We start from the raw sequence: 23,302 nt of genomic DNA on the forward strand, positions 1-23,302 counted from the left end.
ACAAATGTTAAGTATGACACTCCACAGGCAACAAACATGTGGAACTCATTACTCTGAGACAAGGATCCTTAACCATTTTGGGTCACTCATCCTTTTGTTGAAAACCTTGGTCAACATTTCTGTCCTAACTCAAAACTGCGTTGTTTTTGAAAGAACACATCTGTACCTGTATACAAAATTCTACATTTGATTTCAAAGGTTCAACTGATGTTAAAAACCCAGCTCTTGATGTGGCTCAAGCGGTAGCGTGCTCGTCTGGCATGCGTGCAGCCTGGGTTCGATCCTCAGCACCACATACCAACAAAGATGTTGTGTCCGCCGAGAACTAAGAACCCAGCTCTTAATATGTCTTAAATCTGTATCTCCTAGTCATAAAGACTTGCTAATTAACCTGGGCTGTGCCTCACCTATACAGTAAATAAAAATCATCACAGCTGCTGGGTAACTGCGTGGTAGCACCTAGTAGGTACTATGTAGGTCTGTGAGGATCATTATGATCCCCAGTTTATAGACAAGGGGACTCAGATACAGAGGAAAGTCAGCTGCCCACAAGGGCACCAACTACAAAGTAGCAGAGGTGGGATTCAAGCAGTCTGTTAGGCTCAGAAACTTATGCCTCTTCCATTTTGCTAAGTGGCTCTTACCTGATAATGTTCTTTGAGGCTGCTACTGATCCTGAGCTAGTAGCCTAATCATGGCTCCAAACCCCACCAGATGTTTGGGCTCAAAGTTATGTGAAGTCTGTTAACTACAATCTCATGTATGGTTGACCCTTAGAATGGCATTGCTGATGAAGAGCATTATGGGGAAAAGAGAAATGGACCAGAGGGGAATTCCCAGGTAACTTATTAGTCCTCTCCCCTGTCATGAGGACATGCTGGTCACCAGTAAGTACCTGATCTAGAATATAGTTGCGTTTCTTGCGAGCAGCAATCTGGATGAGACGGTTGAGGCACTGGGTAGCCTGCTGGATCAAGACGTCCCAGCGGCCAGCATAATTCCTCTGCCGGCGCAGGCCCATTACCTGTGGGCAGGAGGTGGTAAGGGTTGAGTGGTCCTAGGTGTGTGGTAGCACCTAGTAGGTGAGAGGCATGTAGGGAGAGGCCAAGGGTTGTCCTTACCCGCATCTTATCCATAATGGCATTGGTACCCAGGATGTTGTACTTCTTAGAAGGGTTGGAGGCTGCATGTTTGATGGCCCATGTGGTCTTGCCAGCAGCGGGCAGGCCCACCATCATCAGAATCTACAAGAAAAGGCGAGGGAAAGTATGATGTGAAACAGCAACAGTGTATGGCATGGCACCACCCTGGCTTGCTGGTAATTGTGAGAGAATGACTCTGAACCTCATGTTGCCTCTGAAAAACGAAAGCAAAAATAATATCTACCTCACCATATTGCTATTAGAATTCAATGACATGAGACTTGTCCAAGTACAGGGATTGGCATAAGGTGAGTAAGTATGCTATTAGCATTTACATTTTTTATTCAAGGATTAAGCAGTCTTTGACAGGGAAAGACACAGGGAAGGCAATCAAGAGGGACTGGCACATGGAGGGTGTATGAGAAATGGTACAACCTTCTTGGGAGTCTGAATGGGACCAGAACTATTTACTCAGTATTTTTAGAATTTAAGACAGGTATGGTGGTGTACATTTGTAATCCCAGCAGCTCAGGAGGATGAGGCAAGAGGCTTGCAAGTTCAAAGTAGCCTCAGCAACTCAGCAAGGACCAAGCAACTTAGTGAGACCCTGTCTCAAATTAAAAAGTAAAAAGGGCTGGGATGTGGCTCAGTGGTAAAGTATCTCTGGGTTCAATCACTGGTATACACACACAAAAAGAATTTTGCAAACACTAGATGTAACCTAAGTGGTCAACAAAGAGAATGATTAGGTAAGGGAGACTATTGACTATTAAACTGATGTTTAAAGCCATAGGTGGAGGTGCATGCCTATAATATCAGCTATTGGCAGACCGAGGCAGGAGGACTACTTAAGCCCCAGAGTTCAAGGCCAGACTGAGCAATATAAGCAAGATCCTGTCAAAAAAAAAAAAAAAAAAAAAGTTCAAAGAGAAAGAGAAGTTTTCATGTGGTTGGATAAAGTACACAAAACACAAAATAATGATAAGTGAAAAGGGCAGGATACTGACCTGGTTATACCACATAATCTTTGTGTGTGTGTGTGTGTGTGTGTGTGTGTGTGTGTGTGTGTGTGAGGTGGGCCCAGGTACTGGGGATTGAACCCAGAGGATGCTTAACCGTTACTAAGCTACATCCCCAGCTCTTTTTATTTTGAGGGCCTTGTTAAATGCAGAGGCTGGTCTTATTAAACTTGTAACCCTTCTGCCTCAGCCTCCTGAGACACTGGGATTACAGGTATAAACCACAGCACCGCTACAAATGATCTTAGTTACGAGTGTGTACAAAACACACATATAGGGCTGGCGTTGTGGCTCAGTAGTAGAGCACTCGCCTAGCATGTGCAAGGACCTGGGTTCGATCCTTAGCACCACATAAATAAAGGTATTGTGTCCAACCATAACTAAAAAATTAAACACACACACACACACACAATCAAAAAGAATAAAATGAACTCCAATATTCTGAAAACAAACTTATTTTCCAATGGTGAAATTTTAGTTTTTTGTATATTTCTTAATTTTCTAAAATAAACATAAACCATGTATGGAAAAAATATTGTTTTAAGAACAAAGGTCACCAATGTAGTTATTGGAGCCAAAGGTCATTTGTCTTTTTTTGTTCTTAGGCAGTCCTGTGTGAGTAGACTTGCTCAACCTCTCCCAAGAACACTGAGGGGCAGAATATACTCACTAGAAAGCCTGGAATCCTTTCTACTGAGGAAAGCATCCTTTCCCTATAATTTGGCCTCACTGTAGGAGCAGTGTGACTGCTTCCTTTTGGAAATTTTCTAAGATTCAGGAAGACTGACACAGCCCCACCCCTGCTTGACCTAGGCTACACCAGTACCCGTCACCTCACCCTCAGAGCAACTTTTCAACCCCGAACCCAATCCCGAGAAGCTTGCCCCAAGGTGGCCCACAAGATGAGTTTACGTTTTTTTCACCATACCTGGCTACTGAGTGTCTCCTCTCTACCTTGGCAGCAAGGAAGCTGTAGAGGACCCAATACCACTTCAGTCTTCAGGCCCACTCACCTCACACTCTGCCTTGCTCTTTGGTCCAACAGTGCCCCGGATCCGCTCACTAAGGGGAAGGTGCTGGATGAAAGTGAATCCCGGGAGGACAGAACAGTAGGGCTCTGCCCTCTGCCCGAAGTTGAACTCCACGGCACAATTCTTTACCAGAACATGAGGGTAGAGGGCCTGACCCCCCAAGGCTTCTTTCTGGATTCGGAAGGCAATGCCCATCCACTTCCCATTCTTGGTAAATGAAAGTTCCACATCATTTCCACATTCAAAGTCCTAGGAGAAAGCCAAAAATAATTACCAACTCTTGGTTTAAGGCACTGGGAACCAAAATGGAAGAAAATCAGTACAGGGATAGAAATACAGCCAGTTTTGCAGACATCAGAGCACCCTCACTCCACATTTGGACAGTTGGACACCACCAAGAAACAGCTCAGAGAACAACCTACTCAAACCAGTTCTTACCTAAGACCTGGGAGTTGGTAGATGGGGAGGAGCTAACTCCCCTACTCCCAGCATAAAGGGGTTTCCAAATCATCTCAGGAGTATGGACTCGATGATGATGGCAGAATAGAGTGCTGACTTATTTTGAGGAGGTTGAGTGGCCTGGTCAAAACTGTATTTCAGGATCTGGGGTTGTGGCTCAGTGGTAGAGCGCTTGCCCAGCATGTGTAGAGCACTGGGTTCTCAGCACCACATATAAATAAATGAACAAAATAAAGGCCCATCGCATCTAAAAAAAAAAAAAAAAAAAAAAAAAAACCCAAAAAACAACCTGTATTTCAGCAGGGCACAGTGGTGCACACCTGTAATCCCAGTGGCTCAGCAGGCTGAGATAGAAGGATCAAGAGTTCAAAGCTAGCCTCAGCAAAAGTGAGGTACTAAAGCCATTCAATGAGATCCTGTCTCTAAATAAAATACAAAATAGGGCTAGGAATGTTGCTCAGTGGTTAAGTGCCCCCGAGTTGAATCCTCAGTACAAAAAACAAACAAACAAACAAAAAACCTCCAAACCAACCAACCAACCAAAGTGAGAAAGCTCACTTTGAGGTTAAAGGTTTACAGTTACAAAAGTTTAAAACTTGGGATGAGATAACAGAATGAAGCCTAGTACAGGGTCCAGTTTCTGACACAAAAATACAAGACATGGTATTCTTTCACTCTTGAGACTTGTCCTTCAAGGAATAAGGGTGAGGAGCTTCCTCACTACCTTCAGAATCCCTAGAGTCCATTCATCTCTTAGATACACACAAGCTGAGACCCTGCAGGACAGACATGCCAACAATGGCCAGATTGAATCCTGACCTGAGTCTGTAGTGCAGTTTCTGCAGTGTCTTCCCACATAAGTATGAGAAATCCCAGTCACCTCTGCTGACATGGAAATGAACACTGTGGGTTATTTGTTACAGGAACTTACCATACTGCCCAGAACTGACAGATCCACCACCCACAGAGCCATCTGTCCAAGACACAAATGTAGGGTGATTCTTGCTAAATTACACCCATGCTAGTCCGGGACCCAAAGACCCAAACTCCTTAAGCCAGCATTATTCACACTGTACCATTTTGAAGTTCCATCTCTCACACCTGCTTGTGTCATGCTTTAGCTCCAAGAAATAAAATGCAAAGATATATGTGCAAAATGCTCATGCCAGCAGAGTGAAATATTCACCAATGGAGAAGAGGGAATGGCTAAGTTGCACAGGAGATCCATGCATGGGGACACAAGTCCTCCAAGTTACTCTGGTAAGTGGGAAAAAAGATAAGCTATTACAGTAATATTATCTCAACCAGCAAACAAGTTTCAGGGCCACAAAAAGGAAAGCTGGCTGAATTAAAGTAGGGTACCCTGCTGCCTACAGCACATTAGGTAGCCACTAACTATAAAGGTGCAAAACTAACCAAACTTCACTAAGGGGGAATTAGGCTACATCAATTATGGCCCAGACAAATGACAAATAAAGACAATATTAAAAAACAGAAGCCCTTTAGGTAGCATTATAAAAAGATCTCTAAGATACATAGTTAAGCAAAAAAGATTCAGAATAGCATGTATGATATGCTACATTTTATGTGAAGAAGAAAAGTAATAATCACCTTTCTTATAATTGGATATAGAAACCCTTAAGAATGAGTGGGTTCACACATTTGGGACAGGATATGTTAAAAAATGGGTGGATGAAGGCTATATACCTTCTTTTTGGTACCAAGGATTGAACCCAGAGGCACTCAGTCACCGAGACACAGTTCCAGTCCCTTTTATTTTGAGGCAGGGTCTTATTAAATTGCTTAGGGACTTGCTAAATTGGTAAGGCTGGCTTTGAACTTGCAACGATCCTCCTGCCTCAGCCTCGTGAACTGCCACTGGGATTACAGGTGCACACCACCGCACTAGACCAAATTTTTTTAAAAAATGTTTTTAGTTATACATGGGCACAATATCTTTGTTTATTTATTTTTATGTGGTGCTGAGGATTGAACCTGGGTCTCATACACATGAGGTGAGTGCTCTACCACTGAGTCACAACCCCAGCCTCCAAAAATGTTTTTAATATAACTAGCTCTATATCATCTGTGTAGACAAAGAAAGATGGCCAGGATTTGATGTTAAATGGGGAAAAACACAAGGTTTACAATGCTTTGTAGAGAGTATAAACCTGGTCAATTTTGGTTAAAAAAAAAAATTTATTGAAAAGGGCATGAAATATACAGAAAGGCTGAGAAACTGTTTCAGATTAGAGAAATAGCAATAGAATGCATACATAATCCTGGACCAGATCCTTGTTTTTTTTGGTTGTGCTGGGGACTGAACCTAGGGCCTTGTGCATGCGAGGCAAGCACTCTACCAACTGAGCTATATCCCCAGCTCTCTGGACCAGATCCTAAACCAGAAACCAAACTGCACTTAAGAATCTGTTGGAACAACTGATAAAATTTAAACATGGGCCATGGATTAGATTATATCAATGTATAATTGATAGCTACAATGTGGTTAAGATAATAGCTTTATTCTTGAGAAATACACACTGAAATGTTAAGGAAAAAAATATGATGTATGCAATCTACTTTCAAATGGGCAAACACAAATCTCACACACATACCCAAACCCCATGTACGCACATAAAAATGGTAAAGCAAATGTGGTAAACTGTCAGAATCTGGATAAGAACCTCTAAGAATTCTTTATTCTTGTTTCTCTAAGTTAAAATTATTTCAAATTTTAAAAAGTAAAAAAAAAAAAAAAAAAAAAAAAATGTACAGTAAGATGAATGGGGAGAGCAAAATACCAAAAGGAACCATCCAAAGTAATAGTCATTTCCTTGGGGACCTCATGGTACATTTTACAAACTGCTTAATTATTTACTGAGCACTTATGTGCCAGACATCACTGTATTTTTAATGGGTTAAATTAAATTAGAAGGGAACAGGTCGAGGAAGCCTGGCCCTAGAGTCAACAACCACGTCCCATAACAGTGATGGCTGGTCCCTACTATCCAGGATCGCCTCAGGCAGCAGCTCAGACACCTTCTATCGTGTTGCCTTTTGCACCTGCCTCTGCTCTTGCAGAAGTGAACACACTATAGGAAGTCAACTAAAGTGAAGGGAGAAAGAGAGAGATTTTGAAGATGCCAGTGAGGGACAAGAGCCAATACCATTTACTTCAAGAGCACATAAGCTATTTCCTAGCAAAGGTCCAGTTGGAAAACATCACACTGGTATCTAGGAACAGAGGAAGACTGTACTCGGCAAACGTTCTTTGGGGGGCAATCTGACAGCTTTGCACAAAAGATCAGGGGGAGAGAATAGCAGAATTTCACACAAAATAACAATCATTTTAGTCTGTTAAAGAAAGACAAAGAGATATGACAAAAGTGGCTGGATATATGGTGGAAAATGAAGAGAGGTATCCCAAAAAAGTAGTCTGCAGACCAACATCTGGTTCTGCCAACTTCCACAGCTGCTAACACTCACCGCAAAGCAGCCAATCACATCATTTTCTGCAAACTTGTCTCCATAGTTTTCAAACCGGCTATTAGTGGACTTCTTCCCTGTGCCTCCATAGCCATAGGAGAAAGGCTCTTCGCCTGATGGAAGAAACAGGCACTGTCACATTAAACCTGCAGTGGTCATAAGAGGCTGCATAGCTGCCACATACTTTAAAGACAAAAATTATTTCCTTAACTAGTTTTATTAATCAGATGCCCCCTTTTGTGGAGAGGCGGAGGGTAAAAAGGTTGAAAGGCAGCCTTTTACTATGCAGAAATCCCAAGGCCTAGATGGCTTTTGGTTGTGTTAAATCTGGAGGTAGGGGCTGAACTGAACTGCTATGCAGAGAAAGGGAAAATATGGAATAACAGGAGTTTCTGGGATGGAGGAGGCTTTGTGTTTCAATGCCATCGTTACCTGTGACATCTGATGTCATTAATGATGACACTGATGTCATTAATGTTTTGGTGCCACTATGCTTTTGGTAGAAATCAGAAGATGGCTTTTGCTTCTGAAAGACAATGAGGACTAAACACTGGGAAAAGTACTAGATTTGATTTCAACAGGCTACAAAACTGGGTGCTTGAAAGGGTCTGATCAAGATCCCAAACACTTTGTAGACACCTGGGTTCTACAGTTCCTTGGTCAGAGCATCCTAGCAGAATAGCAGGAGCTGACCAGCAAGAATTTTAGGTGTGGTTATGCTATGAACTAGCTGTGTGACAACTTTGAAGTATTTTGAAAAACCTGTTGCAGTGAAACCAGGGCCTCCAAAGTGACTGGGAATGTGTAGGGTCAGAGAGATATTAAAAATAGTTGTTTTACAGTTGTGCCTCTGGACATATTATTTGAACTTTTGGATTTTGTTTCCTCAACTGTCCAACACCCATATTTCAAAACTGAGACAAAATGAGAAGACTCATGATTCTTATATAAAACATTCTAATACATATCAAAATTAAAACTGTATTCTTTTTAACCTAACAACACTACTTTTTTTCTTTTCTTTTTTTTCCTGTGGTCCTGAGGATTGAACTAACCTATCTTCTTTTAAAGATTAGTTTTAAGTGCTTAGGCAATTGTGCATAAGAACAGGAGCTCAAGTATTTAACAGCAAAACTTGCAATTAATTTAAAGGATATTTATTAAATGAATACAACTATAGGGCTGGAGGTAGAACTCAGTGGTAAAGTGTTTGCCCAGCATGTGTGAGGCCCTGTGTTCCTTCCCCAGCACTGGAAAACATAAAACCAAACACAAGTATAAAATGGAAAACTATGTAGTGGTCAAAAAGCCATGTTTCTTGAAAACTACATGCCCAAGAAACACAACAGTATTCATAGCATGACCTAATCTGAATATGCATAAAAAACAAAAGAAATAAATGTTCAGAAGATTGTAATTAAAGGTTGCTGAGGTATGGTGTTCTATGAAAACTCAAAACCATTCAATGACCAGCCCCAGTACATCTCTGTCAACCAGCCCTGGCACCACTGTTCTCTGCTCCCCTTTTCACTCTGCTATTAGACTTAACAGAAAACTCTCACAGAACTTGAAGGGGCTTAAGAACTTATTTTCATCATGATTTGAGGACAAGGAGAGGATCATTTTTAAAGAGAGAAAACAGTTTTCTGAAGAGAATTCTGGATCTTCTCCTAAAAGATGAAGGTTAAGGACGAACTCCGTCTTCATGGAAGAATTATTCCACGAACCATGGTCCTTTCAGTTAAATCTGTCAAAAGGCAGGTGGTGACACATATCTACGTACTCTCCCTGTTCCTTTACAGGCTAATTAAGTTCGGAGTCCTACACTGAAATGAAAATCTCAGGACCCTCAAGAATCCAGAGCGAGGGCCAATCAACCTACCCTCAGAATTGCCAGGCTGACCTCTCCTTACCTAGCTGGGTGCTGCAAGAGTCCAGGGACCAGCCGATACGGACAACATGGGGGTCAGGCTCTGTAGAAGGGAGGTGCTTCACGGAGATTTCCTCATTGATCTGAGGGCAGAGGACAAGAAGGTTCAGGATTGATTTTCTGGAAGCTGGTGGGTTATGAAGCAATACAGGAGGAAAGTTTATCAGTCATTAAAAAATAGTGACAACTTTGAAGTATTGTGAATAAACTGTTGAAGTGACTGGGAGCGTACAGGGTCAGAGAAATTTTAAATATAGTTATTTTTCAGTTTTAACACTTGCTATAGGGGATGTAACTATGAAAATATTTGGTAAAAGCTAGACATGGTGGAATGCTTCTGTAATCCCACCTACTCAGGAGGCTGAGGCAAAAGGATTATAAGTTCAAAGCTGGCCTGGACAACTTAGGCCGAAAATGTAGCTGAGCAGTATAAGCATTTACCTAGCATGTGCAAGGCCCTCGGTTCAATCCCTCAGCAAATCCCCCTCCCCCCAAAAGTCAGTGCGATGTCTCTGGAGGGCAATCTAGTTGGTACACGCCTGTAATCTCAGCAGCTTGGAAAGAGGCTGAAGCAGGAGGATTGTGAGTTCAAAGCCAGCTTCAGCAACTTAGTGAGGCCCTAAGCAACTCAGTAGGACCCTGTCTCTAAATAAAATACAAAAGGGCTGGGGATGTGGCTCAATGGTTAAGTGCCCCCGAGTTCAATCCCCAGTACCAAAAAACAAACAAACAACAATAAGCTGTATAAGTGTTTGCAAGAACATTCTGTGCAACATTTTTATATATATTTGTGGAAAAAAAAATATCAACACAGCACTGGTTACATTATGGTACAACCTCCCCACAAAATAAAATGTAGTAGTTCAAAAGAATGATGCATGGCTAATGTACAGGTGGAAAGAGTCCAAGAAACAGCACTAAGTTAAAGAACTAGGGGTTAAAAGACCACACCTTTTGACTTTTTACCTTTAAGTTATGAGTTTTGACTGCTTACTTAATGTCCCTATCTACCTTAATGTTTTGTGGCCCATGTTATCATATTTTACTAACTTTCAGATATATATTTTTTACACTAATAAACAAACAAACTGACTATATCTTTCTTTACATTTTTTAATAAACTTCCTTTTTATTAATAAATGGACATCCTATCTTTAATTAATTAATTTCTTTTTTATATGTTGCTAAGAATCAAACCCAGTGCCTCACACATGCCAGGCAAGTGCTCTACCACTGAGCCACAACCCCAGCCCCACATTTTTTACATTTTAAAATCTCTAAGGGTTGGGGTTGTGGCTCACCGGAAGAGCGCTCGCCTAGCATGTGTGAGGCCCTGGGTTCAATCCTCAGCACGACATAAAAATAAATAAATAAAATAAAGGCAAAATCTCTAAAATAACAATCTATCTTACAACTGATGTGATAAGAAAGCATTATATGACAGTATATAGGACATATAAAATAATGTGCCACTTACATTGATGGTATCTTACTCAATAAAATATAACCCTGTTTCGCTTCCACCTCCAAAAACTAGGGATAGAACAGTACCTATTTTGTGATAATACAATGAGGATTAATGGACATAATCTACAACATAAAGAGCCTGGCACCGTATCATGTGCATGTAAAGTACTCTACAAATATCAGCTACCATAATTAAGTTCAGATGTACAAAGGATACACAAGAAACTGAAAACACATAAATTACCTACGGGAAGTAGGATAGGGATTGAGACGACATGAGACCAACTTCTACTTTTTTATCCCATACTCCTTTGTGTTTTCTGAACCTTTTTTTTTAAAGATATTTTTTTTTATTTAAGAGAGAGAGAGAGAGAATTCTTTTTCTTAATATTCATTTTCTAATTTTGGCAGACACAACATCTTTGTTTGTAGGTGGTGCTGAGGATCAAACCCGGGCCGCACGCATGCCAGGCAAGCGCGCTACCGCTTGAGCCACATCCCCAGCCCCGTGTTTTCTGAACCTTGTTCAACATAAGCAATGTATTATTTTTGCGAACATAACATGACAAGAAACTTTGAAGAGATGATGGCAGAATGTGGCCTGCTCTGGTAGCTCTTTGCCCTGATTTCTCTCTTACCTCACTTTAAAGTAAATGTTACCTCAGTCTGTTATTTCTAGATCACTCTTCTTCCAAAGAACTCCTTTCCTCAGTTCTACAGACACAGCCAAACTAGACTGGTTGGCTCTATAATATCTGGAACAAATCCCACACCAAGTAAAAGTCTGTGTGATGAAGCAATGTATAGGGCTAGGGATACAGCTCAGTTGGTAGTGTGTTTGCCTTACAAATACAAGGCCCTGGGTTCAATACCCAGCACCACACACACAAAAAGAAGCAATGTATGTATGGTTGGCCTGTTTTCTGATCTGGTAGTTAGCATACTTTTGTTTGGCACAGTTTATGCTCAATCCAAGCTCTTCTTCAGTCATGGATCTAGTAAACGTGGCTGGAGACAGGTTATTCCATCAGATGGTTCTACTTCCTGTCCTTATTCCTTCTGTTGCTCCCACTCACCTTCATCTCGAAACATACACGACCCCTTCTGACCCCATAGCTGGCACGGGCTCCTGACCACAGGTATGCAAAGCCCTCAATAGTAAGTGGATAACCACTACTCCGGTCTCGGGCCACCTTGAAATGCAGGTCGCAGTTATCTGTGGAGGAAAAAGCCGGCCATTAGCTGATGTCTTAAAAATCCCGGGAGAGGGCTGGGGCTATAGCTCAGTTGGTAGAGTACTTGCCTTGCATGCACAAAGCTCTGGGTTCGATCTCCAACAGCACGCACACGCGCACGCGCGCGCGCACGCGCACACACACACACACACACACACACACACACACACACACACACACACACTTCCCAGGAGAGCCAGAGAGGCAGAGGGAAGTTCCAAAACAGTGTTAACACCAGCTAACACATTGTGAGAGAGGGTTCAAGAGGAAGGGGCATACCCTCTAGCTACTCCCCCTTTGAAAAGAAAGGGTCAGCAAACTGGCCTATGCTACCCCACATAGGAACTGGGGTTCTTCATCTGGTGGGGATTCAAGGGTTGAGCTTTTGGAGGACCCTTAGAAACTAGAGAAATCTTTCGAGGGGATAGATATTTGCTAGGGAGAGGGTCCACATCCTTACCAGTTTCAAATCTAGACTTTAGAATACAAAAAGGCTAATCACTGACACATACACTCTAACCACGTCCCTGTGCTAACTCTACTTCTTTTGGAGTCAGAATTCTGTTGCCAACAGTTGTACAAATTTCTGACCCTGATCCACACCTGCCATCCAAGCACCAACAGCCAGATGCTCTGTAGGCTTCTGTCTTCTTTCCCCTGCTGTAGCACTGACTCTTCCCACTCTTCAAGGAGCCAGTCATGCCTCCAAGAAAGTCTTTCCTAACCATTTCTTTCATGAGGTGCTCTCCTTTCTCCAAAGGCATTTGAGCAGATGCTAACGCATAGACCACAGCCACTCAATACTCAAAAATGTTTACCTTTTTCTACTGTCATGTATAACTAAGAACAAAACAACAAAAGTTTACCTTTACTCTGGGAAGATTTGTCTTTAAGAGCCTGTGACAGAAGAAACTTACGACACACCTCTTATCAAAGCACACAGCCAGTGCTCTATAAACACTAGTACATAAAGAAACAAGAACAAACAACTAACCTTTTGCTCTGTTCATAAGTGTGCTATTCTCAGACCCGGACAGACTTTTGGGTACAAAAGACCTTTGGGTACATCAGGCTCTACCATTCAGATTATCTTAGGTCTGAGACCTCCATAATTGTTCCTCCAAGTGTTTAGATGCACAGTCAAGGGGAAAGCCACTTATGCAGTGGAAAGAAAACAACTGGAGGACAGAGAGCAGGGCAGGTCAGCTTAGTGCCTCAGAAGACAAAGTGGCATTGATTTCACCAGGAACATGAGCAGCTGATGGAAACTGGGAACTGGTCATCAAAGAGTTAAGTTTCCCCAGCAGCTCTCAGATTCTTTCCCTGATTAAATGACAACCCCTTGTGTGTACAGGGTGGGTCTGGGTTTCTAAAATCCTCTTGGATCCATTCTCTGTGGAGTATCACTGAAAACTCTCTAAGGTATGAAGGCAGGATTATTCTTTCCTGCAGAGAAGTTGGAGAAGTAGAATGATTTGCTTGAGGGTCCCCAAAGCTGAGAGTAGTTGGGAGTAGTAGGTCTTCTGTCTCCACAAGTGTCCCGACTCCAGAGCTATGCTGGAGCTCCCATCTGGACTAATAATGCCAGACGGGGATTCTGGAGAAGATCAAGCTAATAACTTTCCAATATTAACTGGAAGACAGCATCAGGTAGGCACTCTGAGGACTCACATGTGTCGATGGCAACAAGGGTATCATCAAAGTCATCTTCATCTTCTTCAGCAGGAGGCTGAGGAGAACGACCCCTGTGTTGGAAAGAGGGTTAAGTTATGCAATAGTGTGAGAAGCACCGAGGAAGGGAAATAAAGGTTCTGCTGGAATTTACATGTGGCCTCCAACTGCTTCCTGCATCTTAGTTTCTTCCCAGAGTTTAGCAAAAGAAGTCTGGAACCCTACATACTTGTAGTGAAAGCAATGGCTGTTTTTTAGATGGGGCCAGGGATAAATGCTGTGCTCTGATAAGGAAAGGCATCAGGACCATCTAGGGGGCTTTGTCACAGACCTTTTCTCACACCCCAAGATTCTGATGCATGCCCATGCCCAGTGAACTCTGTCACTAATGGGAGGCTACAGTATTCCAAGGGTGCTGGGCCAAGAAGGGCAATGGCAAGAGCCTGGATAAACCCCAGTAATTATAATCTATCTATATATCAGGCTTCTTAAAACCCTGTCTCTGAGAGGATTTAAAATGACCCATTTTTTCCCAGTTTCTTTTTGTCTTTAAGTGTCCTAAATTATGAATAAGATATCTTCCTACCAAAACACTAAAAAAGGGACTCAGCATACTGCTGGCTCCTGCTGTATGGAATAAGAAAGAAGGATAGAAAGTGGGGGTCTAATTCCCAGCATCATGCCTGGACATCTGGTTTGTAATGTGTGCAGATAAGGCAGCCCCTGCCCCTCTGGCAGCAGGCTTCCCTCTGGTGGAGGCCCCTCCTAGCCCTGCCAGTCCTGGGCTAACATGGAGCCTGGCACAAAGCTGAACTCATGACATGTTAAGTCCATCCTGGGAAGTCTTCCTGCTACTCCTGGGTCAGAGCAAGGATCCTCCTCTGTTCTCCATCAGCAGATGGCTCCTGCTTTGTGGGAGGCAGTGGAGGAAACCGACTGAGGTGCGTTCCATTCCCTAATTTTAATCATAGCCTGTGAGACCCTAGCTTTTTCTTCTATTTTCTATGGTGCTAGGGATGAAATCCAGGGCCTTGTGCATGCGAGGGAGGCAAGCACTCTTACACTGAGCTATACCCCAGCCCCCAAGCCCTTTCTTAAAAGAGAGTAACAAGCTAATTAGAGGGTGGACCTCACCAGGTAGGAAATAAAATGTGTTACTTGAACAGTCCAGACGATCAGAGGAGTGGTTACTCCTAGTTTCCATGATTAGAAAAGGCTTCAGACAGGAGCTGAAGGAGGGAAGGGAGGGAGGGGTAGGACAGGGCCTGGAGGGAAAGGAGGGGGAGGGCTTGTCAGGAAAGGGAAAAGGGAAATGGCCAGAGCAGAGGCCACTCCCTCTTATAAGCTCCTGAAACTCACCCACATCCTGACTACTATCTCTGTCCCTACATTTGGACAACAGAAAGCAAAGCCCACTGTTCAAATCACTTCTATGTGCCCAGTGTCCAATGCAAGGGTGGTATCTCACAAAAGCACCGGGAGTACTGACTGGGTAGACAGAAGGAGCGGGTGTGTTTGGGAGTAGAGGTGGGAAAGAGATCTTCCAACCCAGGGACATGTAGCAGCCAGTAAGAATGGAACACTGCAGAACTGCATGGGCAGTAAGATGGACTTAGTGAGGCAGGCTGGCACCTCACATGTGAAAATATAAGGTGTTTAGAATTTACTCTGCAGATCATAAGCAGGGAGGAAAAGGGGGAAAGAACAAAAACTTAGGAAAGCCATGTGGCAGTGAGTGCAGGAAGGGGTACAAGGAAAGGGAGAGCTCTGTTCAACCTCTCTCGGTGAGCTTGAGGCTAAGGGCATCGAGAACTACCAGAATGAGGGTGACTAGTGCCTCCTATACCTACCTCCTATCCTCTCGGTGCTCGAAATATCCACGTCCCCTGTTTTCTTCATAAGGCCTCTTTCGACTTTGAAATTGCTGCCTGTCTGGCTTGAGTTGAGAAGCTTCGGGTGGCAGGAAGCTGGGGGGTGCTTCTTGCTTCATCTCTGTCTTCACTTCTACTGTCAGGACAAATCCACATGGTACAAAATCACTCAGAAACTCCTTAGTTACCACTTCTTGGGTCCCCTTTACTAAGAGATGTTGGCAGGTTCCTGACTGCAGTGGCCCAGAGAACTTGCTGGGACAAAGTCAAAGAGACTGTGCTAGAGAAAAGGATCAGAATGCAGGGAGGTTCCCTAGCAAGCTGTACCTGGCAGTTGATGGAATGACAGATGTCAGAGAGCTCTCAGGCTTTATGGGGCAGTGGAGGAACTCCAGCAGTAAATTAGAACAAGCTCTCTAAGGTCCTACCTAAAGGTGAAACAGTTGTCTTTGGCTAATTTGCCAAAGGCCCACAAAGGTAGGTAATGACTTTGGCCTACCCTGAGTAGAAGGTAGCCCTAGAAGACTAAGATCCTTTTGAACACTGAGAGGCTAGACCCTATATTCTCCAATTTCACCTCCCAAAAACCTCTCTACCTCAGTCATTACCAAGATTCTTCAGTCTGACAAGGAAGGGGAAAAAGTGAATTCAACAGAGGATTATGGTCCTGTAGTAAACTTGACTGGCTTTAGTCACCTTCCTACATAGCCCAGAATCATTCCAGAAAGAAGGGTCTGCAATTTAGCCCTCCCATAAGTTAAATAACCTAATTAAGTCATAAGATAAATAGGAAGTCAAGATAGAGAACATTTTATGGACCAAGAAAAAGTCCCAGTCTTAGACTCCAAGAATTGATGGCTACACGAGAGGAAACCATGGTTCATCCTCAACTCATACCTCCCCCAGCACCTGTCTCTGCTGCTGTGGCTAGCTCACTCTACTTACTTCAGCACTTAATCCAAGACTAACTTGGCTCACTCCTTAGCTTTGACATGGGGATCAAATCTCTCAAAAAAGGTTCCTGATTCTCCAGGGCAAGGATGGTGCTTGGTTATCTTAAAGATAGCCTCTAAGGCTCCCAGTAGGGGCTGGACTCAGAGGAGACCCTTGACAAACATCTGCTGATAACAGCACAAAAAATATTCTCCTTGGATCAATGATCCCACAGGTCTCACAGAGCCTGACACAAATATGCAATTTAACCTACATTCATTATGTCCTGAGCCACATGCAAGAACCATCTGGGGAATTCATTCTGTGGATGAACCAGAATGGAATTAGACAGAATCAACTAGATTCACTAAGAAAAGGCACGGGGGCCACAACACTGAAAAAGGAACACAAGTCTGTCATTGCTTCACAGTGGGACCCTGCTTTCTAAATAGTTAAGACCTACATGGTGAGGAATGCTACTTATTTACCAAGAGCACTGATCTGGGAGTCAGTTTCCTGGATTCTAATCACAATCCTACCATTACACAAGCCACTTTCCCAATCTAGAGTTACATTATGTTTCCCAAAGCAGCATTATGGAAAACTGCTCGGCACAGATCTATTTCCAAGTTTGGGAAATTCCAAGTTTAAACAACGTGACAGAGCTGGGGATGTGGCTCAAGCGGTAGCGCGCTCGCCTGGCATGCGTGCGGCCCCGGTTCGATCCTCAACACCACATACCAACAAAGATGTTGTGTCCCCCGAGAACTAAAAAAAAAAAAAAAAATTAAAAAATTTCTAAAAAATAAAAAATAAACAACGTGACAATGGGTTTATTCAATTTTGGACTTCTCAGGGCCTTTAATGTTCTAATGAGCACAGTGAATCTCCAAGAGGTGGTATAGCTATGTTGTAATTTGCAGATGCATGTGGCTAAAGAACATTGTCCCAAGGAGCCCCTAATAATATCTCCTAGAATAATGTTCTTCAAAACTTGGATAATATTGGACTAGATTTAGAAGGCCTGGCTTCTACATTCTAAGATTCTAAGTAAGACTCAAGTATTAGCTTCCAGATCTAAACCCTTTAAACATTGATATTAACACCTGAAAACATACCAAGACTCCACTCTCCTAACACTTAGAAGCGGGATTGAGTTCTTTCCTTCAAAACCAAACCAAACAAAAACAAAAGCAAAAAATAATACCTTGTCATAGCAACAAAGGTAAGGCACCCTCGGGAAGAGGCAAAGCCTCTCTGGGAAGAAAGACTCCATGCAGAGCGAGGGCCACAAGTAGATTCTGTTTCTGTGAAAGGAGTAAGTACATGAGCTTTCCTACCTGGCCGGTAGGCCTGCTGCAGTGGCTCCATGTCTAGAGGTCTCCTCTCATAGCCCGACTCATTTTCTTGCTTGATGACTTGGGTCTCGTAGAATTGGTTCTGCCTGGTAATATTGTCCATGACATCTTAAGTTGATGACAATAATAAACAAACAAACAAAAACAATAGTTAGATGGGTGCTTTTTAGAGGACCCTGGATTAGAGATGGCTTCTTTTATGCTACATGACATCATCCCCACTGGAGCCAATCATCCGCCAGAAGGTTAAGTATGATAACACCTTCAAAATGGAAAGCAATCTGGACAAGCAGTGGCCCCAACTGCCCGACGGTATGCCTTCCTGCCTCTTAAAAGGCTGTAAGTCCACCTGTGACTAGAAACCCAAAACATACAACTAACTGAACGAAACGTAACTGTTCCAGCTGAAATAAGGAGATGGTGGGATCAGAGAACTAAGTCCCCACTCTAGCATAGGGGGCAACTCTACAGACACCTGGCACTCGATGGAATACAATTAACAACTAGCAGCCTAGCTGCTACGATGGTTTAATATAATGCTTGGGAAATTCCCTTCAGTCCAACCTCATTCACTATTCCCACCCGCCCAGCCAACCCTGTTCAAGAATGTCTTCCAGGGCTGGGAATGTGGCTCAAGCGGTAGCACGCTCGCCTGGCATGCGTGCGGCCCGGGTTCGATCCTCAGCACCACATACCAACAAAGATGTTGTGTCCGCCAATAACTAAAAAAAATAAATAAATATTAAAAAAAAAAAAAAAAGAATGTCTTCCAGGCTGGGGATGTGGCTCAAGCGGTAGCGCACTCGCCTGACACGCGTGCGGCCCGGGTTCGATCCTCAACACCACATACAAACAAAGATGTTGTGTCTGCCGAAATTAGAAAATGAATATTAAAAAAAAGAATTCTCTCTCTCTCTTAAAAAAAAAAAAAAAAAAAAGAATGTCTTCCATGCTGCAATAGTGGCAAAGTTAAATGCTAACCACCTCAGTTGGAGGGAAATGGGGAAGGAATCACAGCAATGGTCTTCAGGCTCACTGGCAAAGTCCTAAACAGCTGGCGTTTGGTTAGCAGGGTTTTTGGAAAGGTGTCTTATGTGTGCAGCTCCGCTGAACAGTGGTAAGACAGTCAATATTTTATTCATGAAGTGCATACTACACACCAGATTGTGGAATAGAGTTAAAGATAAATCTGTTCCTCTGAAGCCTTGAGTTTAGGGAGACAGCCACACGTTAAACAAATACTTGTACAAAACCATTTCATTTTGATTGTGTTCAGGGTGATAAGTACCAGGAGAAAGGGACCTGGAAAGAAAGAGATAGACCCAGACTCCACGGATTCACAGGCGATGACTCAGTGATGAGAAAGGAGAACATTCCTGGGGTTGGGATAACACATGTGAAAGTCTAGAGGAGGGACTAAAAGCAGAGTACCAAATGGGAAGCTCCCTCAAAGAGGAGAACCTGGTAGCCAAACCTAGAGAGGACTTTAGAAGCTCAGGAGAGGCAGCACATAGGTTCGCCACCCCAGGGGTGAACTGGCTGCTAGGAGCCTCCAGAGACCTGGGGAGTGGCTGTGCCAGCAGCAGTGAGGCAGAACCACAGGGAAGGAGAGACTATTCTGCCACTTGTTAACTGATTGGATCCTTTCTCACAGGACAAATACATCTGGGCACAAACCAGGTGCAGCCCAAAGGGAGGAAAGTCACAAGTCACATGGTTTGCTACAGGTCTGTTTACCAAGGCTGAAGTAGGAGTGGAGGGGAGCCTCAAGAATTTTGTTATAGAGGGTAGGGGGACAGAAATAGAAACAGAATATCTCAACTGGAACATAGGGTCCTTTCAAACCATTCTACTTCTTTCAGGCTCTAAGTATAGTGTTCTTCACCCAACAAAGCCCCATTGGAGTCTCTCTCCCCAAGCATCTTTCCTGTGTCCACAGAGGCGGCCTCACCCACAGAAGCAATGATTCTGGGGTTCTTTTTCCACTCTCTAAAACATCTCCCTCCTAGTAACAGGCAGGTCCAATGTGAAGTCCATCATACAAGTGATCTTGCTCTTAACTATCCTGGGGGACACTGTTATTATCCTCATTTTACATAAAAGAAAACCAGGCTCACAGGGGTAAAGTGACTTCCCTAGTCTTGGAGCCAGATTTGAAATAAAGTTCGAATCTAGAGTTTGTGTGCTCTAAAGCACACAACTTGCTCTCCTTTCAAAGACCCTTCTGGACAACAGCCAAGCCAGGACTGCCCTCTAGGCACTTCTGGGCATTCCTGCCAGGGTCCCTTCAGCTCTAGGCACACATGCTGGCCACTCCTTTCTCCTTCATAGGTCTGTGCCATAGAATTCAGTCTTCCCAGTATAAGGGTCCTAGAAAAATTCTTAGGCCATTTTATCCCAAATCTGCACTCAGGGCCTCCTCTAGGAGATCTCACCTTTCAAGAATAAGTGAGTTCCCAACGTCAATCCCAAATCTCTTCTGTGTTCTCATTTCACTCCTTACTCCCTTACCCTCAAGACTCAGGGTACACTCTTTTCAGAGTAAAACCACAAATCCAGGCCACTAGAGTCCTTTCTACTTATTCCTTAGCTCTTCCAATCCCATTCTCCAGTCCTGCTAGAAAGCTACCCTTTTGTAACACCAGATTCAATCTCTCCTCTATCATGGTCTCCTCTCCTGAGAGGACTGCACATCTATTCTGACCCCTGTCCCTCTCATACTCACACCTCCTGGCTGATGGAGTTTCCCCACTACTTCTTGAGCACACAAGTAACTGCTTCTAGGGACCTAGAAACTCGCTTTTGGAGAGACTCAGCCCCCCCAAGCACTGGCCCTACTCCACCCTGGGGCCCCAGGCCAAGTCAACAGTTAATTCCTTTCTCTTTCTACATCCTACACGCTCCCCCTCCCCCACATTTGCAAGACCAGCTATATACACTTTCCACGCTGGACACAAGGATTCCCTGCCCCTCACATACTTCATCAACTTCAAATGCCATCAACTTGTTTTCTGCTCCCACCCTCAGCTACCCCCGTTTTTAAAAATGTCCATAGTTAACCCCAAACCATTCAGTTGTAACCCCTGGAGCTATCTGTCCTCAGAGTCTTCCCAGCTCTAGATCTTCAGTTCCTATGCCCAGTTAAACATCTTTCCTTTCCCTGCCAATGTCTGGACATCCAACGTTCCCTGCATCTCCTCTAGAAGCCCACTAGAAGGTTCTCAGACCTCTCAGCATCAAATGCCCAAGTTGTGCTTGCCTCAAGGTTGGTCTTCTAGTCCAGGAAGAGAGAGCTGGGCCTCTCAAAGTCCAACCCCACGCTGCTCTCCCACATCCTCTAAATGCTCACCAGCCAAACACCAAAGGCTCCGGCGATCATTTGCTCCCACCAGGGCCTCCACCTCACCAGCCCACTCCAGAAACAAACACGAGAATTCCCAGTACCCCATCCGGCCGCAAACTCAAGATCCTCCGCCCTCACAACGGTCCCAGCCCAGGCAGGACCCTTGGCCATTCCTTCCCCAACCCTGGGAACACGGCTCCTTACTCAGTCCACACGCTGGGCCGGCCCCGCCGCCAAGCCCACCCAGTTCCGAACCCAGGACCACCATTTCCAAGACCCTCCCCCCAGATCGCAAAGAGAAAGCCTCTCGTCCTTCCGACTTTCTCCGGCTCCACAAACAACGGTTTCCGGTCTCGGAGCCCCACCTGCTCGCGTCCTTGTCATCTCTGAAACCGAGCCCCCACCCCGATCTCCCCTGCACCGAACGCTAGGATCCACCCTCCGATCTCCCGAGGGCCTTGTGCCCTGATCCTTTTCAGCGGCGGGTCGCGGGATCCCCCGATCCTCAGACCGTCTTCCCCACCTCTGACGCCGGACTCCCGCGTCCCACAGCCCTTCCTCGGCCCAGACTCCGGGTTCCCCGGCCCCCGCCCCGCGCACTCTCACAATGTCCGTCCGGCCCCGAGTAGCCGCCGGGCTCGGGGTGCGGCTGCAGCCCGGGCGGCGGTGGCTGCGCGGTCCCCTCCAGCTCGGAGCCCCCCTCGGTCTCGACCTCCTCGTTGTTGTGTCCGGGTCTCCCCGGTTCGTCGTCGGCCTCGAGCTCCCGCTCGTCGTCAGGCTCCTCGGCCTCCAACGCCGCCAGCAGCCGCTCAGCAAGCTCGGCCTTAAGGCCGCGAGTGTCCAGGCCGCGGCGCTGCAGCTCCTCGCGAAGTTCGTTCACCTTCAGACGGCGCACATCCATGGCCCGGGCCCCCGGGGCGGCCCCCGAGCCCGGCCCGGCCTCCCAGGGCTCTGTCCCCCTTAAACCTTTCCTGTCAGGAGGCGAAGGGGGAAAGGGGGGGGCCCCCCACTCCAATGGCGGCGGCGGCTCAAAATGGCCGCCGCCGCCACCTCCCCCTCGTCTATGTTCCGTACGATGCAACACGAGTGCCAATTGGCCAGCGCGCGGGACAACGGGCGCGGGCCTGGAGACTCAGCCAATCAGAGCGCGGTTTTCAAAAGAACGGCCGAGAGGGGCTCGGAGCTGTCGGGGAGGAAGCGTTGGCCTACGTCGAAGCCGCGGCCGGAGCGGAGGGCGGGAAAAGGCAAGAGGCGGAGCGCGCGCTGATTGGGTATCGTCCGCGCGCCAGCCGCTGTAGAGTCAAATAAGGAAAAGGGAGTAACGGCTTACACCAATCAAGGATGAGCTCTCAGAAAGAGAGCCCCCGAGGCCTTTCCTGCGCCGTCCTTTGATCAAACTAAGCTTCTCTGTAACAGGCATTCTGATTGATCCAGATCTCCCGCCCCTTGAGGAGTCCGAGCGGGTAAAATCACTAGAACCAACCAAATGAGGCAGAGTGCGGGGGGGCGGTGTCGGCAGAAATTCCCTCCTTCCTGTTGCCTTTAAGAAACCGGAAAGAGAAGAATTCTCGTAGGGCCCACCCCTTGCCGTTAGGGCGGTTTCAAAACAATCTATCCACCAATCGCAAATATTGTTTTATTTCAGTAAAGCCGGGATAGATTGATCGCTTTAGGAAAAGCTCACCAGATTGGCCATTCTTCAGAAGACTGCCTCACAAGTTTAGCTGTAGAGGGAGGTATACGGAATAGAGATTAAGTAGGTATATTACTCTTACGCTGTTAGATTTTGTTTATGGATAAACAAAATCTGTCTTCAGATAGCCCAGAAAGGTTGAAAACAAAGGCTAGGTTAACAACGGGAGGAAAGTTGTAAAGGACACTGCATCCCCTTTCCTTTGGTAGTGCATCTCACAGGCGGCTCTTCCCTCGATCCTAGGTTGGCAGCCCTTTCTCTAGGGTTGGTACCTTACGTGAAACGGACGCTCTGCACGCGACCACAGAGCCGACCTCTTCGAAAAGAGCTTCAGAAGTTCGCAGATCTCCATCCCCAACATCCTATAGTGCTGGTCGGTAAATCTGGCTGTTTGGCATCTATACCGACAAGCTCAAACACACGGATCTGTAATCAAGTCTCACGCTAAAATATACAAAAGTGACAATGCCCCACACTGCGCCACCTGTCGCCTCTGAACTCAGAAGGTAACACTGAAGTGAGCTACAGACTCGAGATACACGATGCGGATCTGGGGGTGTAACTCAAGAGGCAGAGCGCTTGCCTAACATTCCAGAGGCCCAGGGTCCATCCACAGCGCCACAACAAAACAACAACAAAAAAACAAGCAGAGATACACAATGCA

General features: G+C 45.1%; 1 protein-coding gene across 2 annotated transcripts in view; it reads right to left on the reverse strand.

The window, feature by feature from the left end:
• Positions 1 to 22,043, reverse strand: part of Hnrnpul1 (heterogeneous nuclear ribonucleoprotein U like 1) — a 33,629-nt gene extending 11,586 nt beyond the window's left edge. The window contains exons 1-10 of one of the 2 annotated variants that reach the window (XM_026381019.2): positions 21,552 to 22,043; positions 17,585 to 17,710; positions 15,291 to 15,444; positions 13,441 to 13,514; positions 11,611 to 11,750; positions 9,051 to 9,150; positions 7,138 to 7,250; positions 3,175 to 3,441; positions 1,122 to 1,244; positions 896 to 1,024 (exon numbers count right to left, since the gene is read on the reverse strand). In XM_026381019.2, coding sequence (XP_026236804.2) covers positions 896 to 1,024; positions 1,122 to 1,244; positions 3,175 to 3,441; positions 7,138 to 7,250; positions 9,051 to 9,150; positions 11,611 to 11,750; positions 13,441 to 13,514; positions 15,291 to 15,444; positions 17,585 to 17,710; positions 21,552 to 21,846 — 1,521 coding nt within the window. In that variant the 5' untranslated portion in view covers positions 21,847 to 22,043. Of the gene's footprint in view, positions 1 to 895; positions 1,025 to 1,121; positions 1,245 to 3,174; positions 3,442 to 7,137; positions 7,251 to 9,050; positions 9,151 to 11,610; positions 11,751 to 13,440; positions 13,515 to 15,290; positions 15,448 to 17,584; positions 17,711 to 21,551 lie in introns of both variants that reach the window. The other variant, XM_026381018.2, reaches the window with a different exon arrangement.
• Between the last annotated feature and the right edge of the window lie 1,259 nt (positions 22,044 to 23,302).

The sequence above is a fragment of the Urocitellus parryii genome, chromosome 15, assembly GCF_045843805.1.
Source record: "Urocitellus parryii isolate mUroPar1 chromosome 15, mUroPar1.hap1, whole genome shotgun sequence".
Lineage (NCBI taxonomy): Eukaryota > Metazoa > Chordata > Mammalia > Rodentia > Sciuridae > Urocitellus > Urocitellus parryii.